Source organism: Acomys minous (assembly GCF_964271855.1).
Source record: "Acomys minous genome assembly, chromosome: 6".
NCBI classification, from domain to species: domain Eukaryota; kingdom Metazoa; phylum Chordata; class Mammalia; order Rodentia; family Muridae; genus Acomys; species Acomys minous.
In genome coordinates, this window is record NC_140487.1 from 100,689,632 (window position 1) to 100,715,996 (window position 26,365).

Sequence of the window (26,365 nt, forward strand, 5' to 3'; positions counted from 1 at the left end):
CCTTCTTTTCCTCCTACCTGATGTTGGAAGGGATTGATGGGATTGAGGTGGAGAAGGGAGATTTAGGGAATCCCCCAAAAATACATTTTAAAAACACACCAACAACTGCATGGACATGGTGCAGACATATACACAGGCAAAACATCCATTTACATAAAACATAAAATCAGAAAAGCAAAAAATTGCCAAAATAACCCAAACACTGAGGGTTGCAACTGTTGGTGTGTGTCAGTAAGATGTGCCCGCGACATTATCCAGCCAGCGCTTTCAAACACTGGGGTGGGGAACTCAACCTTCCCAGCCAGTTTCTTCCTTAGGAAGAAGGACTGGTGCAGCTGAAACATGTATTTACTGCGCATTTTGTTCAACTAAGTTTATTCTGCTAGTGGTGGGAATGGAGGCAGCACAGTGGGCCAGCGTGGCATTCCATGAGATCCCTGAGGGCAGGCTTAACACTGCCTGACATGGAAGCTCAGGTGTGGCTAACTGTAGCCTGTTAATTCTCTCTAGCAAATTCCATTAACGACCAGAGGCAGCTTCTCTGTAAAGCACATGCCTAACATCCTGTGATGAGTCATGTTCTTTCCCAGAGTCCTCTGCCAGTGTTCCAGGTATCCCATCACTGTGGAGAGCTGGAGGAAGGCGGAGACCCGCCTGAGCCCCAGCACTGTGAAACAAGTGAGAAGCATGATGGTGGGTGCTCCGCCCCTCTCGGCCATGTCCCAAACTGGTCTGCTCCGATGTCCTTCAGTTCCCCTTAGTTCCTGGGACAAAGTTAGGGAACACACCTGGCCTGAGTTACCACAAGCCCTGGATTTGGGGGTCCCTTTTAGAGGTCAGAGATTTTGCTCACAGGAAAGGTTTCCACACTTCTGAGAAGGCAGCTGTCCAGGGACGCTCACTCCAGCAGCTGCAGCTCGCAAACCACCAGAGTGAATGGTGCCCAGCTGGAGACAACAGGAGGGCAGAGTACTGACTTAAAAACCAAAGCAAAACAGGATTTATTGGAAACAGCAATATTTCAGCAGGACACATCAGCTGAGATGTGACTGCTTAGAAAATCACGTATGAAAGCCAGCAAAAGATAGACCACTTCTGCCAAGAGGGCTGAATGACAACATAAGATAAAGGGGAGCGCTGTGCGCTGGGCCTACAAGGAGCACAGGACACTTCTGCTGACTACACAGCCTGCCTGTGCCCCAGGCCCATCACGCTGGCCTCCAGGACAGTGCTCCAAGCAGTGAACAGCAGTAGTGGGACTGTGAACCACAGACAGCTCACAGTCACTCTGCTCCAGGCACGCAGAGCCCTTGACTAGCCCTGTGCTCCCTATTCAAGCCCTGCTAACTAGAGGTGTGCAGCAGGACACCTGAGGTATCAGAGAGACAGAAAGCACCTTGCATGTGTCAGCAGGTGAAGCTCTAGGGCCCTATCCAGGACCCACAGAACGAGGGGAAGAAGACAAGCGTATACGTTCTGCCACCACCTGCACTGCTCTGCCATCTTCTCATTTGCCGGGCCGTATGCTGCTGCAGATCTGGGCAAGGCGGCTCTACAAGGAGGAGAGATGTTATTCAAGATGTGCCTGGCATGTAGCCCAGTCAGCTAACAGGATTGTTTTTTGTTTTAAAGATTTATTTATTACATATACAGTACTCTGCCTGCATAGAAGTCTGCACAGGTCAGAAGAGGACATTAGATTACATTATAGATGGTTGTAAGCCACCATGTGGTTGCTGGGAATTGGACTGAGGACCTCTGGAAGAGCAGATGGTGCTCTTAACCGCTGAGCCGTCTCTCCAGCCCCAACAGGATTGCTTTTAAAGATTTCTATGTGTGACTGTGTCTAGTATCTCTGGAGGCCAGAAGAGGGCACTGGATCCCGTGGGACTGGAGTTACAGGTGGCTGTGAACTGCCATGTTTCCTGGAAGCCAAACCTAGATCCTCTGAGGAGCAAGCTCTTAACCACTGTGCTATCCCTGCCAGCTCCTCAAGCCTGCATCTGAGTGACTCATTTTTTTTTTCCCCTTTTGATTTTTCAAGATAGGGTTTCCCTGTGTAGCCTTGGCCGTCCTGGACTCGCTTTATAGTTATAGACCATGTTGGCCTCAAATTCACAGAGATCCAACTGCCTCTGTCTCCCTGAGTGCTGGGGATTACAGGCATGCACCACCATGCCTGGCTTTATTCTTTATTTGTATTGTAAGCTAATCAGAGACTAGTTGGAACCTCATTTCTGAAGGGAGACAATGAAGCACACCGATGCTGGGGGATGACTGTCTCCAGATGTCTATGAGACCTTAGTACATCTTTGGGGTCCCAGCTCAATGCTTGCCCAGTCCTGTGTACCCTTCACTGATGTACACAGGGTGGGCCTCCAGCAGTCAGGCCTGTACCCCAAGCTCCCACCCACAACCAAGTTCCTCTTGAGAATTTAAAGAGAAAATGGAATGGCACTGACGGTGGAACAGTAATGCGAGATCTGGGCTTGCTCTACAAAGCCCCACAAAGGCCAGTGTCAAGCGGGAACTCCTCACTATGGAGACGAATCTAGGACTCACCGAGAGCTTCTTAATGTTCCCGAGGGCCTCTGGGTTCAGCTGCGCAATATCAACCCTCTGCAAGTCACTGGCCAATAACCGCAAGCTCTGTATGGAGGGAGAAAGGGTTATTTAAATGGCATGGCCTTCCAGATCAGAACCTCTCCCAGCAGCCAGTGTACCCAGGGTCCCCTTGATATTCTTCATGTGGTGACAGAAGTCAGCTGGGATGGAGAAATGATAATGCTGGTGGCTGGAATCAGTCAGGAGACAATGACACCATCACTCCAATGAGTGGGCACAGGCTGGGTTACACAAGTACAGTGCCATACAGACCACATCTGATATCAGTCCCCTCATGTAGCCGAAGCTGGTAACCTGCTCTCTAGGGCACTGAGAGGCCAAGCCAGCTTGTTGGAGGTACACTGCCCCACCCCTCTGTGCTCCCTCTGGTACCCATTACTGCACACACCACAGACAGTAGCACTCCACCCTGTACCCACTGAGCTGCTTCTCAGGGGCAGCAGAAGACAGCTGAGGGACACATGGGACCCAGGGTTGAGCAAGGGTCCCTCCTATGACTTCGACCCTGGGAGAAAAAGCTGGGTCCTGAGTGCTGAGGCAGTGTGCTAACTAAGATCCCCCCCAAAGGGCCCTGCAGAGTCTCTGAAGCAGGCGCAGGGAGACGAGTCAGGGAAGAGAGGCTTCACTGTGTGGCACACCGTGGCCTGGCTTCCCAGGGCGCCACTTACCGCACCGCCACCCACGGGCACAGTGAGGGAGATTTCACTGCTGTCAGCGAGAGGGCTGCCGTTGATAGAGACGTTGTAAACCTGCTCTCTGGCTGCTGGAGTGCGCAGGCCCGGGGTCTTGAAGACCCTAAAGGGTGGAGAGGTGAAGATGGCTCAGCAGATTGAATAATGACAGCCTCACAACAAGCCCTTCCAACCCATCTGCTCTCAAGCTGGAGTTTTCAAATCACACATTTCTAAGAGGCAAATTCTAAATTTAGGGAAAATATTTTTCAAGCTGTAATGACTAAACACAGCTGGAGAAAGGAGGCTGCAATTATCAAGCATACAGCCAGCAAGAAGGCCAAAGCTCTGTGGCTGTGCCTACCACCCACCCAGCCCCAGGAGCAGAAACACACCGGTCCCTGTGCTTCCAGCCCCAGGGGCAAAGGTGGGGGATTCCGAGACTACACCACACTGATCCTCAGCCTACCCATCTCAAGATAGAACTCCATCACGTATTTCTTCCAAAATGGCACAAGTTAGATGTCACTGGAAACAGTGGTAGGAACTAGAAATGGAAAGTCTCCCTCTCTGGGACAGCCACTTCTTGTTCTGCTCCCTAGATGTTATTGTCTTTTTTTTTTTTTTTTTTTGGTTTTTCGAGACAGGGTTTCTCTGTGTAGCCTTGGCTGTCCTGGACTCACTTTGTAGACCAGGCTGGCCTCGAACTCACAGCAATCCGCCTGCCTCTGCCTCCCGAGTGCTGGGATTAAAGGCGCGTGCCACCACGCCCGGCTAGATGTTATTGTCTTAATCCCTCATTTTTCTACAGACAAGAGCAACAGAAGCCCAGTGCCCAGGGGAACTGCTGTGACCGAGGCTCCTCTCCCGGAGTGTACACCATCCTCATTTCCTTCCTTTGAGAAGGGTTTCATGTACATGTAGCCCAGGTCAGCTTCTAACTGGCTCTGTAGCTAAGGATGACCTGGAACTAACCTTTCTGCCTCCAACTCTTGAGGGCTGGATTACCAGTCTGTGCTTCTTTTCCTTTCAGGCTATGCAGCTTTCCTATCTGATCAGCCAGCCCAGGGAAGCTATTACCTCCCACTGTAATCTTGCTATGTTAGCTTCAGGAAAGGCGGTATCAGTTTCTTCTTCCCAAGGGCATAGGAATGAGCAACTACTCCTATTTAAATGCCACCTGACCAGAATCAAGAGAAGGCTGAAAGTACAGGCCTTATAGTCCTCAGAGGCCAGTGCTCTCTCCCTCTCTTGAGGTGAGGAATTAAAAGTGGTTGTCAGAGCAGAGGCCAACTCCAGGAAGCTCAGCCTTCTCTGAGGTGCTCCACTCCAAAGATTCAGGAACATCGCCTGTACTCCCAGTGCTGTTCGCTGCGGGACTCTACCCAATTCAAGAGCTGCTCTGGGTGCTCACCTGGAATCAAACCTTGGTGTCATGCCTGGGGTTGGTTTCACCATAGATGGCTCCAGTCTGCTCAGAGCTGGTGTCACAAAGTCCCGGCTTAACCTACAGGTAGGAAACAGCCACGAGGTGTCAAGTCACAGATGCAAGGACAGCAGTAGCCACAGAGGCAAACGGTCATGTCAGATGCTGCCCTGCACCCATCACTTTGTAGAACTCTCCAAGTTGCCTGGGGCAGGAGGTACCTGGCAGCCTATGCCAGCATTCAAATTCCCACTCAGGTGGAGGAGCCTGTGGATCATGAAAGGCGCTCGGTCTCTCTAGGCAGCTAGCTAATATCTTGTAGTCTCTGCTGGGGCATGGCCTGTCCTCCTTCAGAGACACGCAGCCCAAACCCAGTTCCCTAAGGTGTTCCTCCTTCCCCACAAAGGGTTCACAGAAGAGTCGAGTGAGCTGAGCCCATGGAGACTCTTAACTCAGCAGGGCCAGAGGGGTATTTCAGGAAATTACTTATGGGGCTGGATAGCAGGCTCTATGGCTAAGAGCACTTCCTGCTGTTCCTGAGGACTCAACTCCGGTTCCCAGCACGCACATCAGGTGGCTCCAGCTGCTCTCTCCTTACTCCGCAGAGCTTTCTCTGTTTCTGCCAGATGAATGGAATTCTCCAAGAAAAGCAAAACAACTCTATCTGTGGGAAACCGATCACCTTTTGCTTCTGCTTCTTCCTTGTACTGATTGGGTTCTCTTCTTGGATGGAGGGCATCTTTTCACCTAAAGGCACAAACCTCAAGTCACACAGAGCCTAACAAAGGAGAAAAGGAATTAAAAAAGAAGGAGAGCCAGCTTTTGAAAGGAAAAGTAAAACTCAACATAAGAAGATTCATCGCAGCTGGGTGATCCCAGCACCTGGAAGGCTGATGGAGGAAGACAGCGAGTTTAAGGCCAGCCTGGCTACACAGTGAGACTGTTTACAAACCTGACCAAGCACACAGGGGCCACTGTAGAGAATTTAGTGACTAAAATATGCAGAACCTGAGAGCTTTGAGATAGAGGATGTGGGCCAAGATTACCAGGAAATCTTGTGGGTATGTATGCATGTGTGCGCTCAGACACGAGTGTCCGTGTGGAGGCCAGAGATGGATGCTGTGTTTCCTCTAGTGCTCTCCGCCTTATGTTTGAGATGGGCTCTCTCACTGAACTTGGAGCTCACACACTAGCTAGTGGGTGTGGCTTGTTCCCACTACTTTCCTTAACCACTATGGGGGTCACCCAGGTGCCCAATCCCCCTGGAAGGGGCCTCTGCCATCTTCACCTTCCCACATTCTTCCCTATCTCTCGCACCTGACCACACTGCCTGTCTTTCTGGTTGTCAGTCACTTCCACCTCCCCTCTAGCGCCTGCCTGCAGCTCCCCCTCTGCTTGCTCTCCAGCAGGCTTCCCACTTGAATGTGTAAAGAGCCAGGGGTAGAGTGTCTCTCATCTCTCCACCCTGCTGAGCTCCAGGCTGGAACCCTGTCTAGCCAGGCCGTCCTGAACTGGCCTCAGCAGGGCAGGCAATTGGCAGGTGCTCCCCGCACTTTAACCAGCTGTTTTGCCTCCAGGATTCTACAATCACTAGACTGCAGCTGTCTAGTCTAGAAAGCGTTGATCACCTCTGCTTCCTCCTCCTCAGACCAACCAAGCACACTTTTCTTGATAGAACTCACCCCCAAATTATCCCTAACTTAAAAAAAACAATTAGCCATTAAACTTCAGGTGGTGGCGCAAGCCTTTAATCCTAGAACTTGGGAGACTGAGACAGGAAGATTCTGTAAGTTCAAGGCCAGCCTGGTCTACAGAGTGAGTTCCAGGACAGCCAGAGCTACACAGAGAAACCATGTCTTGAAAAACCCAATCCAAATCCTTCAGTTATGCTGGCTTGATTCCTTGTCTTCCTTTTCCCTCTTCCTTTTATTCTGAATAGTTTTAATTTTCTTTCTTTCTTTTTTGGTTTTTTTTTAGAGACAGGGTCCTGGGCTCACTCTGTAGACCAGGCTGGCCTTGAGCTCAGAGTCTCCTGCCACTGTCTTCCAAATGCTGGGATTAAAGGCATGCACCACCGTACCCAGCTTGGTTTTGAAATATTGATGGCTCTTACCATTGCCTAGCTCATAAAACGAAAACTCAAACTTAGCTCCCTGGACCATCCATTATCTGGCCTCTACTTTCCGCCACTTCTCTTGAAGCTTCTATCCCAGTCAAACCAAACCACTTCCTGCTCCTCATTGTTCTCGCCTGTCTTGAACTCTCATCCCTTTCTTCTTTAGCAAGTGAAGCTCGCTCTGAAATGAGCTGTGTGCCCTAAAGCTTCCTGCTTCTTCCTCTTCCTGATGCACACACTTGACACTTGTACCTACAGTGGCTTGTGCTTTTGATACATAAAGTGCAGCCTTTTCAGTCTATGAACTCTGTATCCTACATTAAAAAAAATTATGTGTATGGGTGTTTTGCCAGTCTGTATGTATATGTGCAACATGTGTTCCTGGGGGCCATGAAACCACCATGTGGGCACTAGGAGTAGAACCAGGGTCCTCTGCAAGAACAGCCAGTGCTCTGAACTGCTGAGCCATCTCACCAGCTTTAGCCACATAATTCCGTGTTGGCATATCTCCTGCCACTTATCCTTAACCTGAATTCCTACTTACTTTTGCAGATCGAAGATTCTTATGGTTCTTTTCTCCTTCTTCTTCTTCCTCTATCGCTTCATCCACTTTGATTACCTTTCGCTCTGTAAGAAACAGTTTGAAGAGTTATGCTATCAGAACTTGTTCTGCTCAATGGAGCTCAAAGCTCTGCCTTCCATGTAAAAGCCCCTTAAGTATGAGAATTTCTAATTTCCACTGGACTCATTCTTCTTAAGCATCCCTTGTACTATTTGTTTCTCCTATGATAATTATTATAATGGTATGTATAAATAGCAATGTAACAACTAGCAGTTTTTATACCGTGTTTCATACTGTCCAACGGGCCTTTTGTTCATTCTTTCCACAAATAACAACTACATGCACAATTCTAGCGTTCGACGATACAGAAGCAACAACGCCTCCACCCCATTCTCATATAGAGTGAAGTGAGGGTGTGCCCTGCTATAGACCTGACGTCTGGACTAGCAGGTGGCAGCAGGTCTTGTACTCATCTGACTGTGTTGTTGGTGCTGTTGTGGTTCTTCTCACTTGTTCCTGAGAGAGGGTCTTGCTGCATATTCCCGGCTGGCTTCAAACTCAGATACAACCCAAGCTGGCCGCAAACTTGGAATTCTCGAGCTTTAGCCTCCCAAGCGGGGGAGGGGCCACAAGTGCAAGGCATGTTCTTCCTCAAGTCTGTACTAATTAGAATGCTGGGCTGGCCCTACAGTAGCACTGCAGAGTTCCTTAACCACTCGGATTGTTTCCCTTTGCTTAAATCCTCTTTTTAAAAGACTTCCTGGAGGGCTAGAGAGACCATTAAGAGCACTTGTGGCTCTTACAGGACTCAAAATCAGCTCCCAGGACTAAAGTGCTGGCTCCCAACAATCAGTACCTCCAGTTCCAGGGGGATCTGATGCCCTCCTCTGACTTCTTCAGGCATCAGGCATGCATGTGGTGCACGCACACATAAGCAAAACACTTGGACACATAAGATAAATAAATCTTGAAAAACAGAACAAAAAGTTTGCTAAATAAATACAAGCTAGGAACTAGAAAATCCAGAGTGGAGTTACATAGAGAAAATTCAGGTATTTAGTCATGGGGGATGGGGCTGTGGAACTCACACTAAACTACTATAGGCTTGTTTGTTTGAAGCCATGACCTCAAAACGTAAAGTGTGTGTGTGTGTGTGTGTTCTGAGACTAGGTCTCAGGTAGCCCAGGCTGCTTAAACTACTGACTTGCCAGCCTCTACCTTTCAAGTACTGGGGTGACAGCTATGTGTCACCATGCATGGCTTTGTTAAATAGCTTCCCTTGTAGCTGAAACTCAGGTCAAACGGTTATAGGAACACTTGTCCACTGCTGCTTAATGATGAGCCAGGGGGGAACTGAATACAGAACACACACCTCACCGCTAACCATCATGTAAGCCAAGCTTAGAGAACTCAAAGAGAAAGTGCTATTATCTACACATATAAATGATAGTGGAGGCTGGGAGTGATAGCACACACTTTAACCCCAGGACTCCAGAGGCAGAGGCAGGCAGATCTCTGCCAGTTCAAGGCCAGCCTGGTCTACATAGTGAATTCCAGGACAGCCAAGGCTATGTAGACAGACCCCATCTTAACAAAACAAAACCTAAACAAACAAAAAGATACAGAGGGGCCTAATAGAGTCAACAAAGGACTAGGTACTCTAGTGCCATTTCATCCTATATGCCAGGGGTGGGGGAAGGGGGCAAACACCTCATGGTTTCTTTACAGGCAGGTGTTATAGGAGCTCTGTCAGAATTAGCAACGGCTCTGGTTCTGGTCCTGCTAAGTGTCAAATGCCCCTGGGAGAGCAGCCTGCACACCCAGGCCATGGTTCAGTCCTGCTCAGACCAGTGATGGATGCATCAAGCTGCCACTGAGCAACCACAGCAGCATGTGATCCAATTCTTTCTTTTTTCCTTTAAAGGTCCAGGCCTTAATTCACCCAACCTAGTTCCATGCTCATTAGTTATAGCCTGGCTTCTCAAAGAACGGCTTCCAGGCTGGCAAGATGGTTCAGCGGTAAATGTGCCTGCTGCCAAGCCTCATGACCTGAGTTCAATCCCTTGGATCCTCACCTACAGTCAAAGAGAATCAACTACTGTAATTTATCCAAAGGACAGCACCCATTCCTCAGTAAATAAACGCAACAACAGTCCCACAGCATGAGGCATGCCTGTGGGATGGTTCTGCACAAGGAGGTCCCTGAATGGAGCCAGAAGAACTTGAACGCTGAGGAAGGCATTCCTCTGCCATGCTCTTCAGCCCTGCCGATGACACCGGGGAGTCTCACGAGGACTTCTGGAGAAAGTGAGCAGGCACCAAGGCCTGGTTCCAGCTCAGCTTCCCCCTCTTTACATTTTTACTTTAACTCACACGTTAGTCTTGTAATCACTGAATACAGTGACCCAAATCAAGGGCTCTTTTTTTTTCTTTTTTTTGGAGACATAGTTTCTCTGTATAGCCTTGGTTGTCCTGGCCTCACTTTGTAGACTAGGCTGGCCTCAAATTCAGAGATCCGCCTGCCTCTGCCTCCCCAGGTGCTGGGATTAAAGGTGTGTGCCACTGTGCCCAGCTAGTTTTTATACTTACAAAACCAAGGGCCAGACTGTCTTGGCAGGGAGGCACACTAATGGGGCCTGGTTTGAATAGCCAACAAAGCTCCCTGGACCTCAGCTCTCTATTTCATAAGGGGCTTTGAAATGCACTCAACCCAGGCATGCTGGCACACACCTCTATGCCATCTCCAGGCTCTTGTGCTATATACTGAGACTGACTCAAGCCATTAAAGGTCTTAGAAGAGAAGATCACATGCTTGCCATGCAAGTAAATGTGAGAAAGGCCGGGCTTGGTGGTGCACGCCTCTTGCCTCTAATCCCAGCACTCGGGAGGCAGAGGCAGGAGGATCACTGTGAGTCCGAGGCTAGCCTGGTCTACAAAGTGAGTCGAGGACAGCCAAGGCTACACAGAGAAAGCCTGTCTCAGAAAACCAAACCAAACCAAACCATAAAAACATGTAAGGAATGGAGTTCTGACACCCAGAACCCAAGGAAATATCCATCTGTAATCCCAGCCCTCAGCGGGTGGAGATGGGGGATGTGGCAAGATGGCTAGCTAGACTGGCTGAAGAGGTAAGCTCTGAATGACTGACTAACACCCAATGCCAGCAACCCCTGCTTCCATACTCACAGTCATCTGCACATGAGGGTGCACGCGCACGTGCGCGTGCTCACACACACACACAGCCCCCACATAGACAGACATATACAAAAGAAAAGGAAAAGTACTCACTTTTGATAGATTTCAAAGGTGTCTGAATAGCTTCAGCTGTTAACTTGTTTATTTCTGTGATGTCCACATCAGCCTATGACAAACAGACGAAAGTTGCAGGCTTAATCCAGCTCGTGTAAGAAACAGTAAACTGCCAGGCGTGGTGGCGCACGACTTTAATCCCAGCACTTGGGAAGCAGAGGCAGGCGGATCACTGTGAGTTCAAGGCCAGCCTGGTCTACAAAGCGAGTTCCAGGCTACACAGAGAAACTCTGTCTTGGGGGGAAAAAAAATCCATATGGAGTCCTGAATGAGCTTTGTGCTAGGACAACAGCTCACATTTTTCTTGGAAGATTATTCCTGGCTTCCTCCAGTTTTGTCTTGTTAAGAGAGGGTTATTCTACGTAGCCCTGGCTGTCCTAGGTTCACTGTGTTGTTGGAGGTTGGTCTGGTAGCTGCCCAAATGAGCAGACTTAGGTACCCCAAAATGTTTGTAATCTTGCCTAAAACTTTGTTTCTGTTTGACCAATAAAAAGCCAACACTTGGGCTGGGCATGGTGGCGCACGCCTTTAATCCCAGCACTCGGGAGGCAGAGGCAGGTGGATTGCTGAGTTTTTGAGGCCAGCCTGGTCTACAAAGTGAGTCCAGGACAGCCAAGGCTACACAGAGAAACCTTGTCTTGAAAAACCAAAAAAACAAAACAAAACAAACAAACAAACAAAAGCCAACACAACTGGGTAGGGCAAATGGGAAATGGAAGGCTCCGCCCAGATGAAGAGCATTATCAAGTGTTTGGGATTTTGGATGGGAGGTAGCTTGATAGAAATTATTAGAAGCAGATGCCATGGGATTGGGGCAGGGTATGGAATTCCTGCCCCAATATGGGAGGTGGTTTAGGTAATATATGCCCTGCCCTGGGTTAAGCAAGGCTATTTTAAAATATAACAGGTGTGTGTATTTCATTGATTATTAGCAGTTAGAAAATAAATACCACCATAATAGTGTTAGGCCTAATAATAAACATTATTAGGGCATACTTCTAATTAACTGCGACACTATGTAGACCAGGCTGACTGCAATCTCCAGAGATCTGCCTCCCGAGTGCTTGGATTCAGGTGCCGTTTCACCTGCTCACTCTGCTCTGTATTCCTGAGTCTTCCTAGGCGATCGCTAAACCTCTAGCTCCAGCATCTGTGAGGCTGAGACAGGAGCAGCAACAAGTTTCAAGGCAAGCCTGGCTACACAGTGGTCTTAGGAGCCCACTAAACCTACTTAAGAGCTTTGGGGCCAAAGTATCATCTTCCCTGGGTTTCAAACCAAAGCTACAGTTGGAATTCTTTCACTTTTGGTGTGGTAGTGTTGGATCTCCCACATTGCATCACAAGGCTTATTTGCAGTTCTGCATATCTGACTCATCTAAAACTAGAGAGATGTATTAGCTAACCAGTGACTCATCTAGAATGTTTTGAAACATTAAATCTGGGTCTCTGCAGGAGGCTGAGTGACAGAATCATGGAACTTGTTATAATGGGAGAGTGTGGACTAAGAGCACCTCACTGGCTCCTGGTTGCTTCGCTTGTTCCCAGCCTTCTACAGCACACATCCAGCCGCCTGACCCTTCCCTAACTCAGGACAGGCTCCTTCCTAATCATCTTTAACTATGGACGCTGACGGACACCTGCTACTTAGTCAGACCATGAACCCTCAAATCACCATATTTTTTCAATCCAAGGCTCCAATTATGATGAATTCATACAAACTATGATAAACTTTCTCCCCAAGAAAATAGACCAGGGTGTGTGCACATTGTTTATATACACTTTTATCATTCCTAGGGACTCTATAAAGGCCAATGACAGACTAGTTCCCACCTCTGTCCAACAGAACTTTCTTTTTTAAATTGTTTATTTTTTGAGACAGGGTTTCTCTGTGTAGTCCTGGCTAGCCTGGACTCACTTTGTAGACTAGACTGGGCTCAAACTCACAGAGATCTGCCTGCATTTGCCTCCCTGAATGCTGGGATTACAGGCATACACCACAGTGCCTGGCCCAACAGAACTTTCTCTCTCTCTCTCTCTCTCTCTCTCTCTCTCTCTCTCTCTCTCTCTCTCTCTCTCTCTTGAGACAGAGTTTCCCTGTGTAGCCTTGGTTGTCCTGGACTCACTTTGTAGACCACACTGGCCTCGAACTCACAGTGATCTGCCTGCCTCTGCCTTCTGACTGTTGGGATTAAAGGCGTGCATCACCACGCCTGGCCCAACAGAACTTTCTACAAGGACAAAATCATTCTCTGTCCTGTCCAATACGGTGGCAACTATAACATGGTGCTGGCCATCACAGATGTGGCTAGTGTCTGAAGAAATAATCCTCTTCACCTCCCACCTTGCGGCTCAGTCTTGGGAGTGATGCTACAAGAGGTTATGAAAAGAGTTATAGTGTAGTGAGTCTCTAGAAACAATCACTTCATTCTCTGCCCTGTCCATCCTGGTGGCAACCAGTAACACCAGCTTTCTCAAAACCAAGCCAGATCCTAGGAAGAACCCCACTGATTCAACTCTGATGCCATCTATCTGAGGGTACCATCAGGCCCTGTGGCACTCCCCCCTCTACCCCTATACAGCAGCCCTAGTTACCTCACCTACCATTCTGATCGACTGGCTGCAAATAGGGGTCCCAACTACTGCGCGCACCTCGAGCTGCTCTCAGCGCAGAGAAACGCCTTAGGTCGTGTACTTCTGTGTATGTGCTTGTGTCTAAGCCTGTGTGGTCAGAGGACAACTTTGACCAGTTACTTCTCTCCTCCCACCACGTGGGCTCTGGCTATCTAGCTGCAGTTGTCAGTTGCGGTGTCGTCCTACTGAGCCATTTTGCCAGCCCTACACTGGGCAGTTGATGATAACAATTACTACCAGGGGATAGAGAAAGAGACTGGGGGCAGGGGAGTAAAACGCCCCTTCCCAAATACACTTCTCTGGCAGGTGCTGGTTTCTCAGAACTGCAGACTTCTGGGTGGACACAGGCTGTTTTGGGAAGGCCTTCTTTGGTGACAACTCTATGCTCTCTGCAACAGCAAACGGCAGAGGCAGGCAGAGCCTTTCCAGCAGATGTCCCAGCGGCCTAAGAAGATCTGCATGGGCAGACTGCGAGGCAACGCCCAGCCCATGCAGAAGCCAGATGGATGGCCTTCTAAGAGACTGCTGCGTAACAGGACAACCTTTGCTCTCCTTGGCATTTTCTCTCAACCTCCCCCTCCCATAGTCTGCAGTCATCTCTCACCCTCCAAAGGTCTCAAGTCTCCTGGCCCCCACTTTTTGTTTTTTGTTTTTGTTTTTTTGAGACAGAGTTTCTCTGTGTAGCCGTGGCTATCCTGGACTCACTTTGTAGACCAGGCTGGCCTTGAACTCAAAGATCCGCCTGCCTCCCAAGTGCTAGGAGTAAAGGCGTGTGCCACCACACCCAACCCTCAAGTCAAGCCCTTTTAGTTTCTTTCCTTACCCCATGTTCATCTACACTGATATGTTTATAAGCTAATCTGGCCATTAACAATTTATTTCATAGAGTACCATTATTCACTCTTCAGAGGGAAAAGGAAAAACTTCCCTTCCAGGTGCTAGGGCAAGGTGTAGGGGAGAGGGCACAGAGCTCCCACGCCCTTCGGCTGTGTCACCTTTTGCAGCCCTGGTGGCTCTCAAACCCTGTCTATTTGTGAGCATATGGAGGTACATAGGCGATTAGCTTACTTTTAGCCCTTTCTTCCACAGGAGGGGCTGCTCTGAGCTAATCCTCTGAGGATACAGCTGAGTCCCCTGGCAAACAGTACCAACTTTCCATAGGTCACTTCATTAACACAAACCCAGGCAGGATTGGATTAAAAGGTGCTTGCTGTAACTAGCAAAGGGCTCTCACCACTGCAACTATGGAGCTGCACAGGACAAAAGGCCAAATACTCTGCTACAAGATAGTCTCAAGTCTGTGTTTTATGAAACTATAAGAGGGCAGGGAGTAGGGACTGGAGAGAGAACACTTGTTGGGCTGAGAGATGCCTCAGAGGTTAAGAGCACTGGCTGTTCTTCCAAAGGTCCCGAGTACATTTTCCAGCAACTACATGGTGGCTCACAACCATCTGTAACTCCAGCTCCAAAGGATCTAACATCTTCTGATCTCCATGGGAACTAAGCATACATGTGGTATACATACATATGGTATACATACATGCATGCAGGCAAACACAAATACACAGTAAATAAATAAATCCTTAAAAAGGGGGAGGGGGTATAGAACCTATGGGCAAGAATTGTAGACAAAATTCCTCAAATACACATATATACATTTGGTCTTTAGTACCCATGGAGCTATGCAGGAAGATCATGAGTTCTAGGCCAGCCTGAGTGAGACTGTCTCAGGAAATCAAAAATAAATAAATAACTTATACATGTCCTATAGTCAGTCTATCTGCCTATCTATCTATCTTAGTTTTTTGAAACAAGGTTTCTCTGGGTAGTCCTGACTGGCCTTGAACTCACGGAGATCTGCCTGCCTCTGCCTCCTAAGTGCTAAGTAAAGCATACATGCCCAGGCCTATAGTTTATTCTAAATTCTCTCTAAATAAGTCAAAACACTTAACACAGGTAAATATTACATAAATAGTGTGAATGCAATTTTTTTCTTTTCTTTTTTTTTAATATCACCATGGCCCCAGGTGAGGAACTCACAGAGGGAGGGGAGAAGGACTGTCACAAGTACACTCCTTTTTTTTAGGACTGAGATCTATTTGTACTTCATATATGCAATATCTTGACACAACTATGTATTTTTTCAGTTGACACAGATAACGTCTCCAGACAAAATCTTCTCTACAGTATATCATCAGTGGTTGGACTTTATGACAAAATTAAACTTACAAACTAAACTAACCAACTCAAAGACAAGATGGTTCACTTACTGTTGCTGCCTCTTCCAGGGCCTGTTTGTTTCCTCCAAGGGCTTTAAAAAGAACATCATATTTAGTTACAATCAGGTTTGCATGATGAACTGTATTTCCTAGTACTATCAATTCTCTCTCTCACACAGGCTCAGTGAAGCCTTCAGTCCAGCACTGGCTCTCAGTCCCTCCCCTAGGTTGCCCCGTCCAGGCTGTAGCTAGTTATCCCACCATCCAATGTCCTCAGAGTTCTTGTTGCTTCCAAACGTGTAGCTGTCCCCAGACGCAGTGCTTTGATGTGAAGTACTTCTTCTGCTCAGTATGCTTCTATGTATCCTACAAATCTCTATTCATTCTTTAAAACTCAGCTCAAACAACACATTAAAGCGGTTAATGTTTCTATTATAATAGACTGCTTCAAACTGTAAATACACACATACGTAGTACAGCAAGTTACTCAAAAGCTACTAAAGCTATCTAGGTATCTACTCCTACCTGAACTGAATTCCAGATATAATATCCTGTAGTCCTGACATAGTAAATATACAGACTAAAAAAGTATAGAATGAAAACTTAGGTCAGTTCCTCTGTTAGAAATCTTCACAGGAGCTGTGCACAGTAGTGCACGCCTTTAATCCCAGTACTCGGGAAGCAGAAGCAGGCGATCGATGTGAGTTCGAGGTCAGCCTGGTATAGAGAGTGAGTTCCAGGACAGGCAGGGTACACAGAGTAACCCTGTCTCAAACAAACAAAAGGCCTTACAAACAAAATGCCTGAGGCTCAAACAGACTCTTGTCTCTAAATCTGAGAGCTTGAGTAATGCATCTCTCTGTGCCCAAATCATACCATTCTAAAACTGGTCTACTGTTGGGCATGGTGGCACATGCCTTTAATCCCAGAATTAGGGCAGCAGAGGCAGGTAGATCTCAATTGTGTTCAAGGCCACCCTGGTTTATATAAGAGAGTTCCAGGATAGCTATGGCTACAAAGACACCCTGTCTAAAAAAACCAAAACCAAAAACCCCCCCAAAAAACAAAATAAAACTGTCCTATGCTATTAGTCCTTAATTCATCCTTAATGGCTACTATACCCTTATCTTCTTTGTAGTGCTCATAATCCTAATTCTGTATGACTTTTTAAATGACCCTTCTCCACTAACCTATAAGCGTCTAGGGCTGGGGAAAATGTCTATTTTGACTCTTACTGCATCTTTAGCACCTAGCATAGTGACTGACACTCAACTTTGTAGAAATGAATGAACAGATGACCTAATAAGACATGACAGAAGAATCATTTAACTCTTGTGAGGCAAGACATGCACTTTGACCTAGGAAGAAAGATATATACTGGTAGCTTTTAGTGATGAGGAAGATGAACAGAGAAGGGGGAAGCCACACAGCTGATAGGGGAGAAAGGAGCCTCTATACTTTCTTAGAAGTTTAACAAGTGGTGGGAAATAGGTTGAGATTTTTCTCTAGTCAGAAAAATACTTTTGAGGCCAGGCGCAGTGGCTCAGCTCTTGGGAGGCAGAGGCAGGCAGATCGCTGTGAGTTCAAGGCCAATCAGGTCTACAGAAAGAGTCTAGGACAGCTAAGGATACACAGAGAAACCCTGTCTTAAAAACCCAAACCAAGGCTGGGCTTGGTGGCGCACGCTTTTAATCCCAGCACTCGGGAGGCGGAGACAGGTGGATCGCTTTGAGTTCGAGGCCAGCCTGGTCTACAAAGTGAGTCCAGGACAGCCAAGGCTACACAGAGAGACCCTGTCTTGGAAAACAAAAACAAAAACCCCTCCTGTCTTTGCAGTTCACACGTGAAGAACTGTTTGAGGATGCCGTTCTAATTGAGCACTGACAAAACCAAATCATTTTTTCCTTAATTTATTCATCCAGTTTTAAAAGGCTAAGTATACAAAAGTATTTCCTGATGTGTGAAAAATTCCGTGAAATTTGACATTTTAGTGGGCCCAGCAATAAAATTCACCATGGCTCTTTCGGAACTATAATCGAAATCCAGTTCCAGAAAACTAAAACATTTGTTACCTGGTCTACTGAGGGAAAAGGTTTGCCTACCGGTGAGCTGGATGACAGTTCTAGGTGGGACTGGGCACTAGGGTAAATTTAAATCACAAACCCATCCTTTCCTCCTCCAAACCTGGGTGTGTCCTCTTAGACACAGAGAGAGATGCTAAGAATGTATGGTGTGCTGTGGCCTTGCAATGCTCGCCCACGCTCTGTAAAGCTGCAGGGAGAACTTTATAGTCCTACCTAGTGCCTGTAGGCTAACTTAGGCTAGGTCATGTCGGTGTGGCACACCCTCCTCCTCCCCCTGAAAGCCATCAAGAATCAGAGGCTCACGTTATTTCCTGGATTTGATCTCTCTCCTCCTCCTCCTCCGCCTTTCTCTCCCTCCCCGTTCAAGGCCCCAACACGCTCTCTCTGGTATATTTCTCCTAATGCTCTCCCACTCAGCTGTGAAGGTGAGAGACGCGCTGCGCTGCCTTAATAAGGCTCATCTGAACGGTAATTCATGTCAGCTTCCTTACTGTGGGCCTGTCATTCTTTTATAAGCTACGACAGATGGCAGCTTCCCACCAGTGGCTATGTTAGACCTGATTAAGAAGGGGACATTTGAACGAGTCCCTGCAGAAGGCTTTTAAGATAGGTACTTGTGGGCCACGGGGAAAAGGCTAGCAGCTCTTACCGAAGTAGTCGAGCCAGTTCATCTCTCGCAGCGCCTTGGGGAGTCGGAGGACCTCAATGTTGTACAGGTTTTCCACCTCCTTGAGGAGATTCTGTCTGTCGGACTCAATTTGCTTGGTTCGAATTTGCACTGAGAAAACGTCAAGGGCGATGTCGTGTCAGGAGGTGTGCGAAGCGGTCGCACCCGCGCCCCAACCCACCCAAACCTCGCTACCATGCCAATCTGCCCCTTACCCTCGCGGTCGAAGTCCTTCAGAAAAGAGGCGAGCTTCCGGCTCCGCAGAGTGTTGGTCTTGGCCCCGCGGCTGCTGCCCTTCCTGGGAGCCATGACCGGATGCTGGCTGCGTCGAGCGAAGGGCCGAGCAGCCGGAACAGCGGCTGAGACGGGGAGAGGGCACCTGCACAACCTCGGGGCAACGGGAGTTAAGTCGTTGGAGTCTAGGTACCCAGAAGTCTGCCGAAACGTACCCGCGGGCCCCAAAACACAGACGAAGGAAACCTCACAGCTCCAGCCGCACCTCCGCTAACCGCCACCCAATTCAAACTCAACGGACACAACCTGGCCAATAACAAGTCGCCGTCTTAGAACAGTTCTCACAATGCCCAATCACAATAAAGCTTCTTCTCCATCCGGCAGCCAATCCTCACGGAGGACTTCAATGCCCAGAAGTCATTGCGGTACATGACACCTTTTCGCGACTCTAGAGTCGCGCTAAGTGAGACGCTAGAGTTCTCTTTTGAGCATGTGCAGTCAGTGCCAAGCGCACTGTATTTGGTGTACTCAGGTTTGACAATTTAGGATTTAAGTTCTCCTGCTGATCTAGAAACACGGCTGACAATCTCAAAGAGAGAAGACAAGACTCCGACTCCAGAAGCGCGGGTCCGAAGATAGCCAAGCCCCAGGGACTCTCCATCTAAAGTGGGAGGTTGCCCTGTTGTGAAGAAACCCCTTCGGAAGACCTCCAGGGCCCGCTCCTGGGGTGAGAAGCAGGGGACCTTCATTTTGAAGCCTCTTCTCCCCTCCCCCACCCACCCACCCCTCTCTTTCTCTCACACCCTCTCTATCCCCCGCCCCCGCACACACAGGACAGCGGATCACTATGTAACTAGGTTGGCCTCAAACTCACAGAGATCTGCCTGTCTCCCCAGCGCTAGGATTAAAGGTGCATGCCTCAATGCCCAGCTGAAGGTGTTTAAATACAGGCTTAGGCACAAAGATTAAGAGAGAGGCATCTAGGTAGAAAATAAAGACACATGCAAGCTATTCAAAGTATCCCAAAGTAAGACAGAGCCAAGTGGGTATGGGTTTCTCAAGGGAGATTGACAATTGAATTCTCCCCCGTTTTTTCGAGACAGGGTTTCTCTGTGTAGCCCTGGCTGTGCTGGAACTCTGTAGATGGAACTCTGTAGACCAGGCTGGGCTTGGTCGGCCTGCCTCTGCCTCAAGGCGTGAGCCACCACTGCCCGCCTATCAACTGATTTTCTCTTTCTTTTCTTTTTCTTTCTTTCTTTCCTTCCTTCCTTCCTTCCTTCCTTCCTTCCTTCCTTCCTTCCTTTCTTTGCAAGATTTATTTATTGCTTGTGAGCCAGCAGGCCAGAAGAGGGCACCAGATCTCATTGTAGGTGGTTGTGAACCACCATGTTGTTGCTGGGAATTGAACTCAGGACCTTTGGAAGAACTGATAGTGTGACAGTGCTCTTAACCTCTGAGCCAGCTCACCAGCCTTTTGTTTTTTGTTTGTTTGTTTGTTTGTTTTTTGAGACAGGTTTTCTCTGTGTATCCTTGGCTGTCCTGGACTCACTTTGTAGACCAGGCTGGCCTGGAACTCACAGTGATCCACCTGCCTCTGCCTCCCAAGTGCTGGGATTAAAGATGTGTGTCACCATGCCTGGCTTTTTAATTAGCCATGTATATGTAATATTTTGGTTGCTTTCAAGTTAAATCTCAAAAGGGTTTCCAAAAAACCTTGTTATTCCCTGCTTTCTCCTCTTGTTTGATAAGAGAAGTGAGAAGATGCCTTGGATGGTATTATAATCTAATAAAGTGAAACTGGGAGCTCCTATGGCTATACAAGGGGCGGTTCGGGTTCTTTCTCTATAAATGGGATTCTGGTGAGATTTTAGAAGATTGAAGGTTTTCAGCTGGGAAGGAAGAAAGGCCTTAAGCAGTTGGTAAGTGTACTGCTGGAGTTCTCACTTCATTCTTGGCTAAAAGTGTCGCATCCTGGATAAGCAGCATCAATGTGCATCCCAGATAAGGAGCATCTGTTTTGTTTTTGTTTTCTCATGTCTCTCCGAAGTCTCCCTACCTTTCTGTATTGCCTTGAGACTATTTGAAGACCAAAACTGGCCTTCTCATGAGGTCAGAAATGACTCACCCTGGACCCAGGCCCTCCCCTTCCGGTACCCTGACTCTTCTTTTGTTTTTGTCTTCCCAGAAGATGGCTCATGACCAGCCTTTGCTGGCTGTGCAGGAGGCCCTGAAGAAGTGCTTCCCCGTGGTGGAAGGGCAGCAAGACCTGTGGCAGAACACCTTGCAGGACTGCTCACCTCTCCTCTCTTCTCTCAGCAACCTGGCTGAGCAGCTGCAGGCTGCACAGAGTCTGCGGTTTGAGGATGTGCCGGCCCTTCGTCCTTTTCCAGACTTACAGGAGCGGCTGAGGCGCAAGCAACTGGAAGCTGGCGACATTGTCCTGGACAAGCTAGCTGAGAGGCTGTAAGAGGCTCCATGGCCCCTTTTCATGGTGGAAACATGTTAAAGCTGTGTGACATGCCAGCCCCAGTCAGGGTGGGCAGACAGAAGCTTGCAGAAGCAATAGTGGTCATGCAAGAGACTAAGGTTGGATGTCTGAGTTTGAGGCCAGCCTGGGCTTCATCGTAAGACCATGTCTTAAAAACAAACAAACAAACAAACAAACAAAACCTATAAAAACAAAAAAACAGGCCAGGTCCGGTGTTTAATCTCAGCATTCAGGAGGCAAAGACAGGCAGATCTCTGAGATCAAGGCTAGCCTGGTCTACATAGAGAGTTCCAGGACAACCAAGGCTACACAGAAAAATCCTGTCTCAAAACAAATGACTAAGTAAATAAACAAACAAACAAAAATAACCCTAAACCAACTGCAGAAACAAAAGAAATTGCAAAAGCAGAAAAGGAGAGGAGTGGAGAAAGAATGTAGTCCTCTTCTGCAGTTGTCTTTGCTGTAGGTTAGGGTTAGTAAGTTCCAGAGCTAAGGGCTTATGTACATTGCCTTATACACATCTGGCTCATACATTTGGAATTGAGAAAACAGAAAGTCCAATTGCCTGTCCTGATCACATGGCCGGTGACTAGAGCTGGGATTCTAAAGCACACCTATCACCTGAGCTGCTCTGTACACAAGTGATACCTGTGTAATTGAAATAGCCCACAAAATAGTAACAACATGGCTGTTAAACTGATAGTTTGCTATCTGGTTTTTGTTTGTAAGTTAGTTTCTTTCTTTCTTTTTTCTTTTCTTTTTTTTTTTTTTTTTTTTTTTTTTTTTGCTTGTTTGTTTTTGTTTTTTTGAGACAGGGTCTCTCTGTGTTAGCCTTGGTTGTCCTGGACTCCCTTTGTAGACCAAGCTGGCCTGGAACTCACAGCAGTCTGCCTGTCTCTGCCTCCCAAGTGCTGGGATTAAAGGCTTGTGCCACCGGGCCGACTTGTTAGTTTGTTTCTAATGCTGGACACATCCATAAGACTTAAACTTGCAGATTTGGGGTTGTTTCCTGTTTTTACATTGTGAAAACAGCTGGATATTTTTAGAGCCAGAGTTGTGGGCTAGGTGATCCTTTGTCCCTTGGGAAGTTAGAGTCTTTGCCTTGGTGATGGCCCTCTTAGAGTCAGCCTTAGAATAACACCTAGGCATTGCAGAAAGCACTTTGTACACATCATATTTATCTTTCTAGTGGCCTTTCATTCACTGGTTCACTAACTGTGTCTTTGTTGTATATGTAGTCCTGGTTTTGGGGAACACAGTGAGCAAAGGAGCCTTTATGCACAGGGGAAATAACTTTCTCAGGCAGTCTGTGTTCCCTGAGTCCACATTGCCATTCAAGAACTGCTGAATGCTGGGCGAGGTGCCATACTCCTGTAATCCCAGCCCTCGAGAGGCAAAGGCAGGTGATCTCTATGAGTTCGAAGCCAGCCTGGTGTACAAAGTAAGTCGAGGACAGCCAAGGCTACACAGAGAAACACTATCTTGAAAAGCAAAACAAACAAACAAAACTGGCCGGACAAGGCAGTCAAGATGGCTTCTTGTTTGTTTGTTTGCTTGGGTTTTTTGAGACAGGGTTTCTCTGTGTATCTTTGGCTGTCCTAGACTCTCTTTGTAGACCATGCTGACCTCGAACTCATATTGATCCTCCTGCCTCTGCCTCCTGAGTGCTGGGATTAAAGGCGTGTACCACCACACCCGGCTAAGATGGCTTATTGAGTAAAGGTGCTTGCCATGCAAGCCTGTCGACCCAGGTTCAATCCCCAGAATCCACGGAGAGGTGGACGGACAGAATGGACACCACAAAGTAGACCTCTGACCTCTGCATGGGTGCTGTGGCACGTGTGTGCTCTTCCCCCTTACTAAATTCAAAAGAATTTGCAAAGTGGAACCGGGGTGTAGCTCAGTGGTAAACCACTTCCCTAGTATGTCTGCGGGTTTGAGTCCCCCCTAAAACAAAACCCCCAAATGCCAGGAGTGGTGTAAGAAGCCTTACTTCCTATCTCTTTCGTGGCACTGCCTAACATCCTCCTTTCCCCACAGAGCCACCCTCCTCAAGGTTCGTGACACCATCAGCAGCCATGTGGAGCAGGTGTTTCACACCTACGAGCAGCATGCGGCTCTGCTTGACGTGGCTGCTGTCCTGAGGCCCTCGGCCGCGAGCCCGTCTGTGGCTGACATGCTGGAGTGGCTGCAGGACATCGACAGACATTACCGGAGCTCATATCCTTCCCCGTGCTCCCAGACCACCCAGAGCTGCTCAGCAGGCTGTAGGAGTTGCTGCAGGTCCTCTTTAGTGCTCGGACTTGGCTCCTCCCTGCATTTGTTTTTGTTTCTAATAGTCATTCCCTATAGTTTACCTGCTAGGCACCACTGTAAGTGCCCAGAGGCAGGCAGAAAAAAAAAAAAGGAAATATATAGTATCAGCGGTGGCGAGTGCTAAGAATAAAGCAGAGAAGGTGAGGTGGGAAGGTGGGGCTGTGATTGTAGTAGTGTGGTCAGGGAGGCTCCCGAAGATTTGAAAGAGTGGAGGATGAGTCATGTGGATATTCAGAAGAAGAATGGTCCAGCAGAGGGGACATCTAGTGAAAAGGCCCAGGTAGGAGCACGCCTGGTATACTTAGGAAACAGCCACGAGGCCTGTGTGGCGAGGGGGGGGGCATGATGATAGTAAGGAGGGCCTTGATTTTTGAGAAGGATCTCGAAGGTTTTAGCTGTTACTCTGAGATGAGAATTCTGAGAAAGTTTAAAGCAGAATTGTGTGCTCATGGCCTGTGTAATGGTGCTGGCCTTGTGAAGAGCACTTGACATGGTAGGGAGCGAGCCCGAGAGCAGTGAATTAGCTGCACTTCTGGCCTTTTCTTCTTGATTCTTGCCCATTACTATCATCCACCCCTGGTTTGCTCCCTTTACTGCTGCTCCTAGTCTAGAGTCTCAGTTTCCTGTGGCTACTTCCAGCTGGCTCACTTAGTGAACTGCAAATTCAAGTTTAAGGCTGAAAACAGACCAGCAGTGTCCACTGTGTTAGTGATTTTTATGTTGTAACCAAGTGTCCAACAAGAGGCAGCCTAAGGATGGACAGATCTGCTTCAGTTCATGGCTTGAGGGGATATAGTCCATGGAAGGGAGGGCACGGGGACAGGGTCACGGCCACTGGTGGCATCACACCTGCAGTCAGGAAGCACAGAGTGATAAATGCGGGCACCCTGTCCACTTTCTTTTTATTCATTCTGAGATCCCAGCACATGGAATGTTGCCGTCCACATTCAAAGTGGGTCTTCCAGGCCGGGCATCGTGGCACATGCCTTTTATCCCAGCACTCAGGAGGCAGAGACAGGTGGATCGCTGTGAGTTCAAGGTCAGCCTGGTCTACAAAGTGAGGCTAGGGCAGCCAAGGCTACACAGAGAAACCCTGTCGCGGCGGTGAGGGGGTGGGGGGGAAGGTGGGTCTTCCCATTTAAGCCTTTCTACAGACATCCTCACAGGCCCAGCCAGTGTCGTGGTTCCATGTTGATTCTAAATCCAGTCAAGTTGACAAAGGAGATTGTCACCCAGTCTGGAAGTGTATGGCTGATCTTCCCGATTTCCCTTTGTTTTCTAATATAACGGTAATAATGGCAGAAGCCGACACTGATGCCACTAAGCACTGGCATAGGCTAGGCTGCTAAACGGTGCTAGTCAGCTCTAACACACACACACACACACAGAGCCTTTGTTTTTAGTCACATGGCTAAGATGGGCCACATTCAACAGTAATCCCATAAGATCACATGACCTAGTGACAACGCTATCTTGGTTTGTGTTAAGTTCTTTCTTTCTTTCTTTCTTTCTTCCTTTCTTTCTTTCTTTCTCTTGAGCAGTCCTTAACTTCTGGGAAGGTACCTGAAGAGAAAGTACCTCCTCTCCTCCATCCACTGGGGAGACTTGGCCAGCATCCAATCACTTCCCAAGGCCTGGGACCAAATTTCAGAAGATGAGAGCCAAAGCCTCGTGCCAGGTACTGGTTTCTGTTCGTTCCCTGTGCTGCCTTCCTTCCCCTGCCGCCTGCCTCCTGGAGGCATTAGAGACACCCCTGTTGTGCTCTCTGGGCCTTGATTAACCTGATGTCTTGTACCCTGCCTCCTGTTCTAGATATCCTGGTGAGTGTCTCCTTCTTCTTGGAGGAGCCAGGAGGCTGTGCAGCATCTGGAGACCTGGAGCACCACAGTTGAGGGCCACCATTGCTGCCCTCGGCTATATCTAAGTGATGCCCTGAAATACTGATGCCTATGGTAGAGGTCCCTAGGACTTCCCCATGCTAGGCCAAGGCCATGGGTCCATGGCCACTGCACCGAGGCTCTGAGAAGTGGGTAGAGGCAGAGGGAATAGGAAAGGCAATGCTGATAAGCAGTGTCCACCTCCATCGTTAGGCTTGATGTGGCAAGGAAGGAAAGGACAGAAGGTAGCGTTCTGTGGCCGCCTCCGCCCGTGTCATCTGAAGCACCTTGCTGGTTGGCTCAGGTCCTGGTTCTGTGCATGTCAATATCTAAGCCCATAGTGGTTTAAAGAGCTGAGTGTGTCTAGGAGTCCAGGGTGGTAGCAGTGTGTATGTGTGTGGCACACGTGATGCCCTGGATTCAATCCCTTGCACACCAGAAAAAACCAGAGGGACTGAAGGACAGGAAACATTTAAAATGTTTACCCTTCTTTCACAGTGGCTCAAGGCAATTTCCATTTCCAAGGCCAGCCACCAGGGGGAGACAGTGCAGCATGAGCTGTTCTGAATGCTTTGTCCTTGAGAGAGGTCCCCTGTTAAAAGTAGCTGGGGGTAGAGGGGAGGGGGGGGGGAAATATATCACCCAGGACTGGGGAGGCAAAAACATGTGGATCTCGGTGATTTTGAGATCAACCTGGTCTGCATAGCTCCAGGCACGGAAAGCTACATACTAAGACTGTCTCAAAAAAAAAAAAAAGAAAAGAAAAGAAAATAGAGAACGGAAGAAATTGAAGGTGCACACCTTTAATCCCGGCACTTGTATTTGGGAGGCAGAGGCAGGCGGATCACTGTGAGTTCAAGGCCAACCTGGTTTACAAAAATCGAATCCAGGACAGCCAGGACTGTTACACAGAGAAACCCTGTCTCAAAAACTATAGAAGAAGAGGAGGAGGAGGAAGAAGAGGAGGAGGAGGAAGAGGAGGAGGAGGAGGAGGAGGAGGAAGAAACTGAATATAGGGAGACTCCCCAGGTGACAGGGTTAAGACTCAAGTGACCTGTCATTGGCCACATTCTTCTGAGTTTAGAGTGACTGGCCAGGTAGGAGGATACCAGGTGTGATTGTTGGTTTCTATTGTCCGCT

General features: G+C 48.2%; 2 protein-coding genes across 2 annotated transcripts; one reads left to right on the forward strand and one right to left on the reverse strand.

Annotated features, from left to right (window-relative positions):
- Window positions 1-977: 977 nt before the first annotated feature.
- CDCA8 (cell division cycle associated 8) lies at window positions 978-18,840 on the reverse strand. Its single transcript, XM_084787851.1, has 10 exons — window positions 18,526-18,840; window positions 18,293-18,421; window positions 15,611-15,651; window positions 10,689-10,761; window positions 7,383-7,465; window positions 5,405-5,469; window positions 4,711-4,803; window positions 3,294-3,420; window positions 2,563-2,649; window positions 978-1,552 (listed from the first exon to the last, which is right to left on the reverse strand). The coding sequence occupies exons 1-10, from the start codon at window positions 18,617-18,619 to the stop codon at window positions 1,508-1,510; spliced, it is 837 nt and encodes a 278-aa protein (XP_084643977.1). The 5' UTR covers window positions 18,620-18,840; the 3' UTR covers window positions 978-1,507.
- Window positions 18,841-18,985: 145 nt separating this feature from the next.
- On the forward strand, window positions 18,986-25,848 carry AIRIM (AFG2 interacting ribosome maturation factor). The gene is made up of 5 exons (XM_084787854.1): window positions 18,986-19,271; window positions 20,730-21,007; window positions 23,073-23,264; window positions 24,920-25,026; window positions 25,161-25,848. The coding sequence occupies exons 2-5, from the start codon at window positions 20,733-20,735 to the stop codon at window positions 25,238-25,240; spliced, it is 654 nt and encodes a 217-aa protein (XP_084643980.1). The 5' UTR covers window positions 18,986-19,271; window positions 20,730-20,732; the 3' UTR covers window positions 25,241-25,848.
- The last annotated feature ends 517 nt before the right edge of the window (window positions 25,849-26,365 follow it).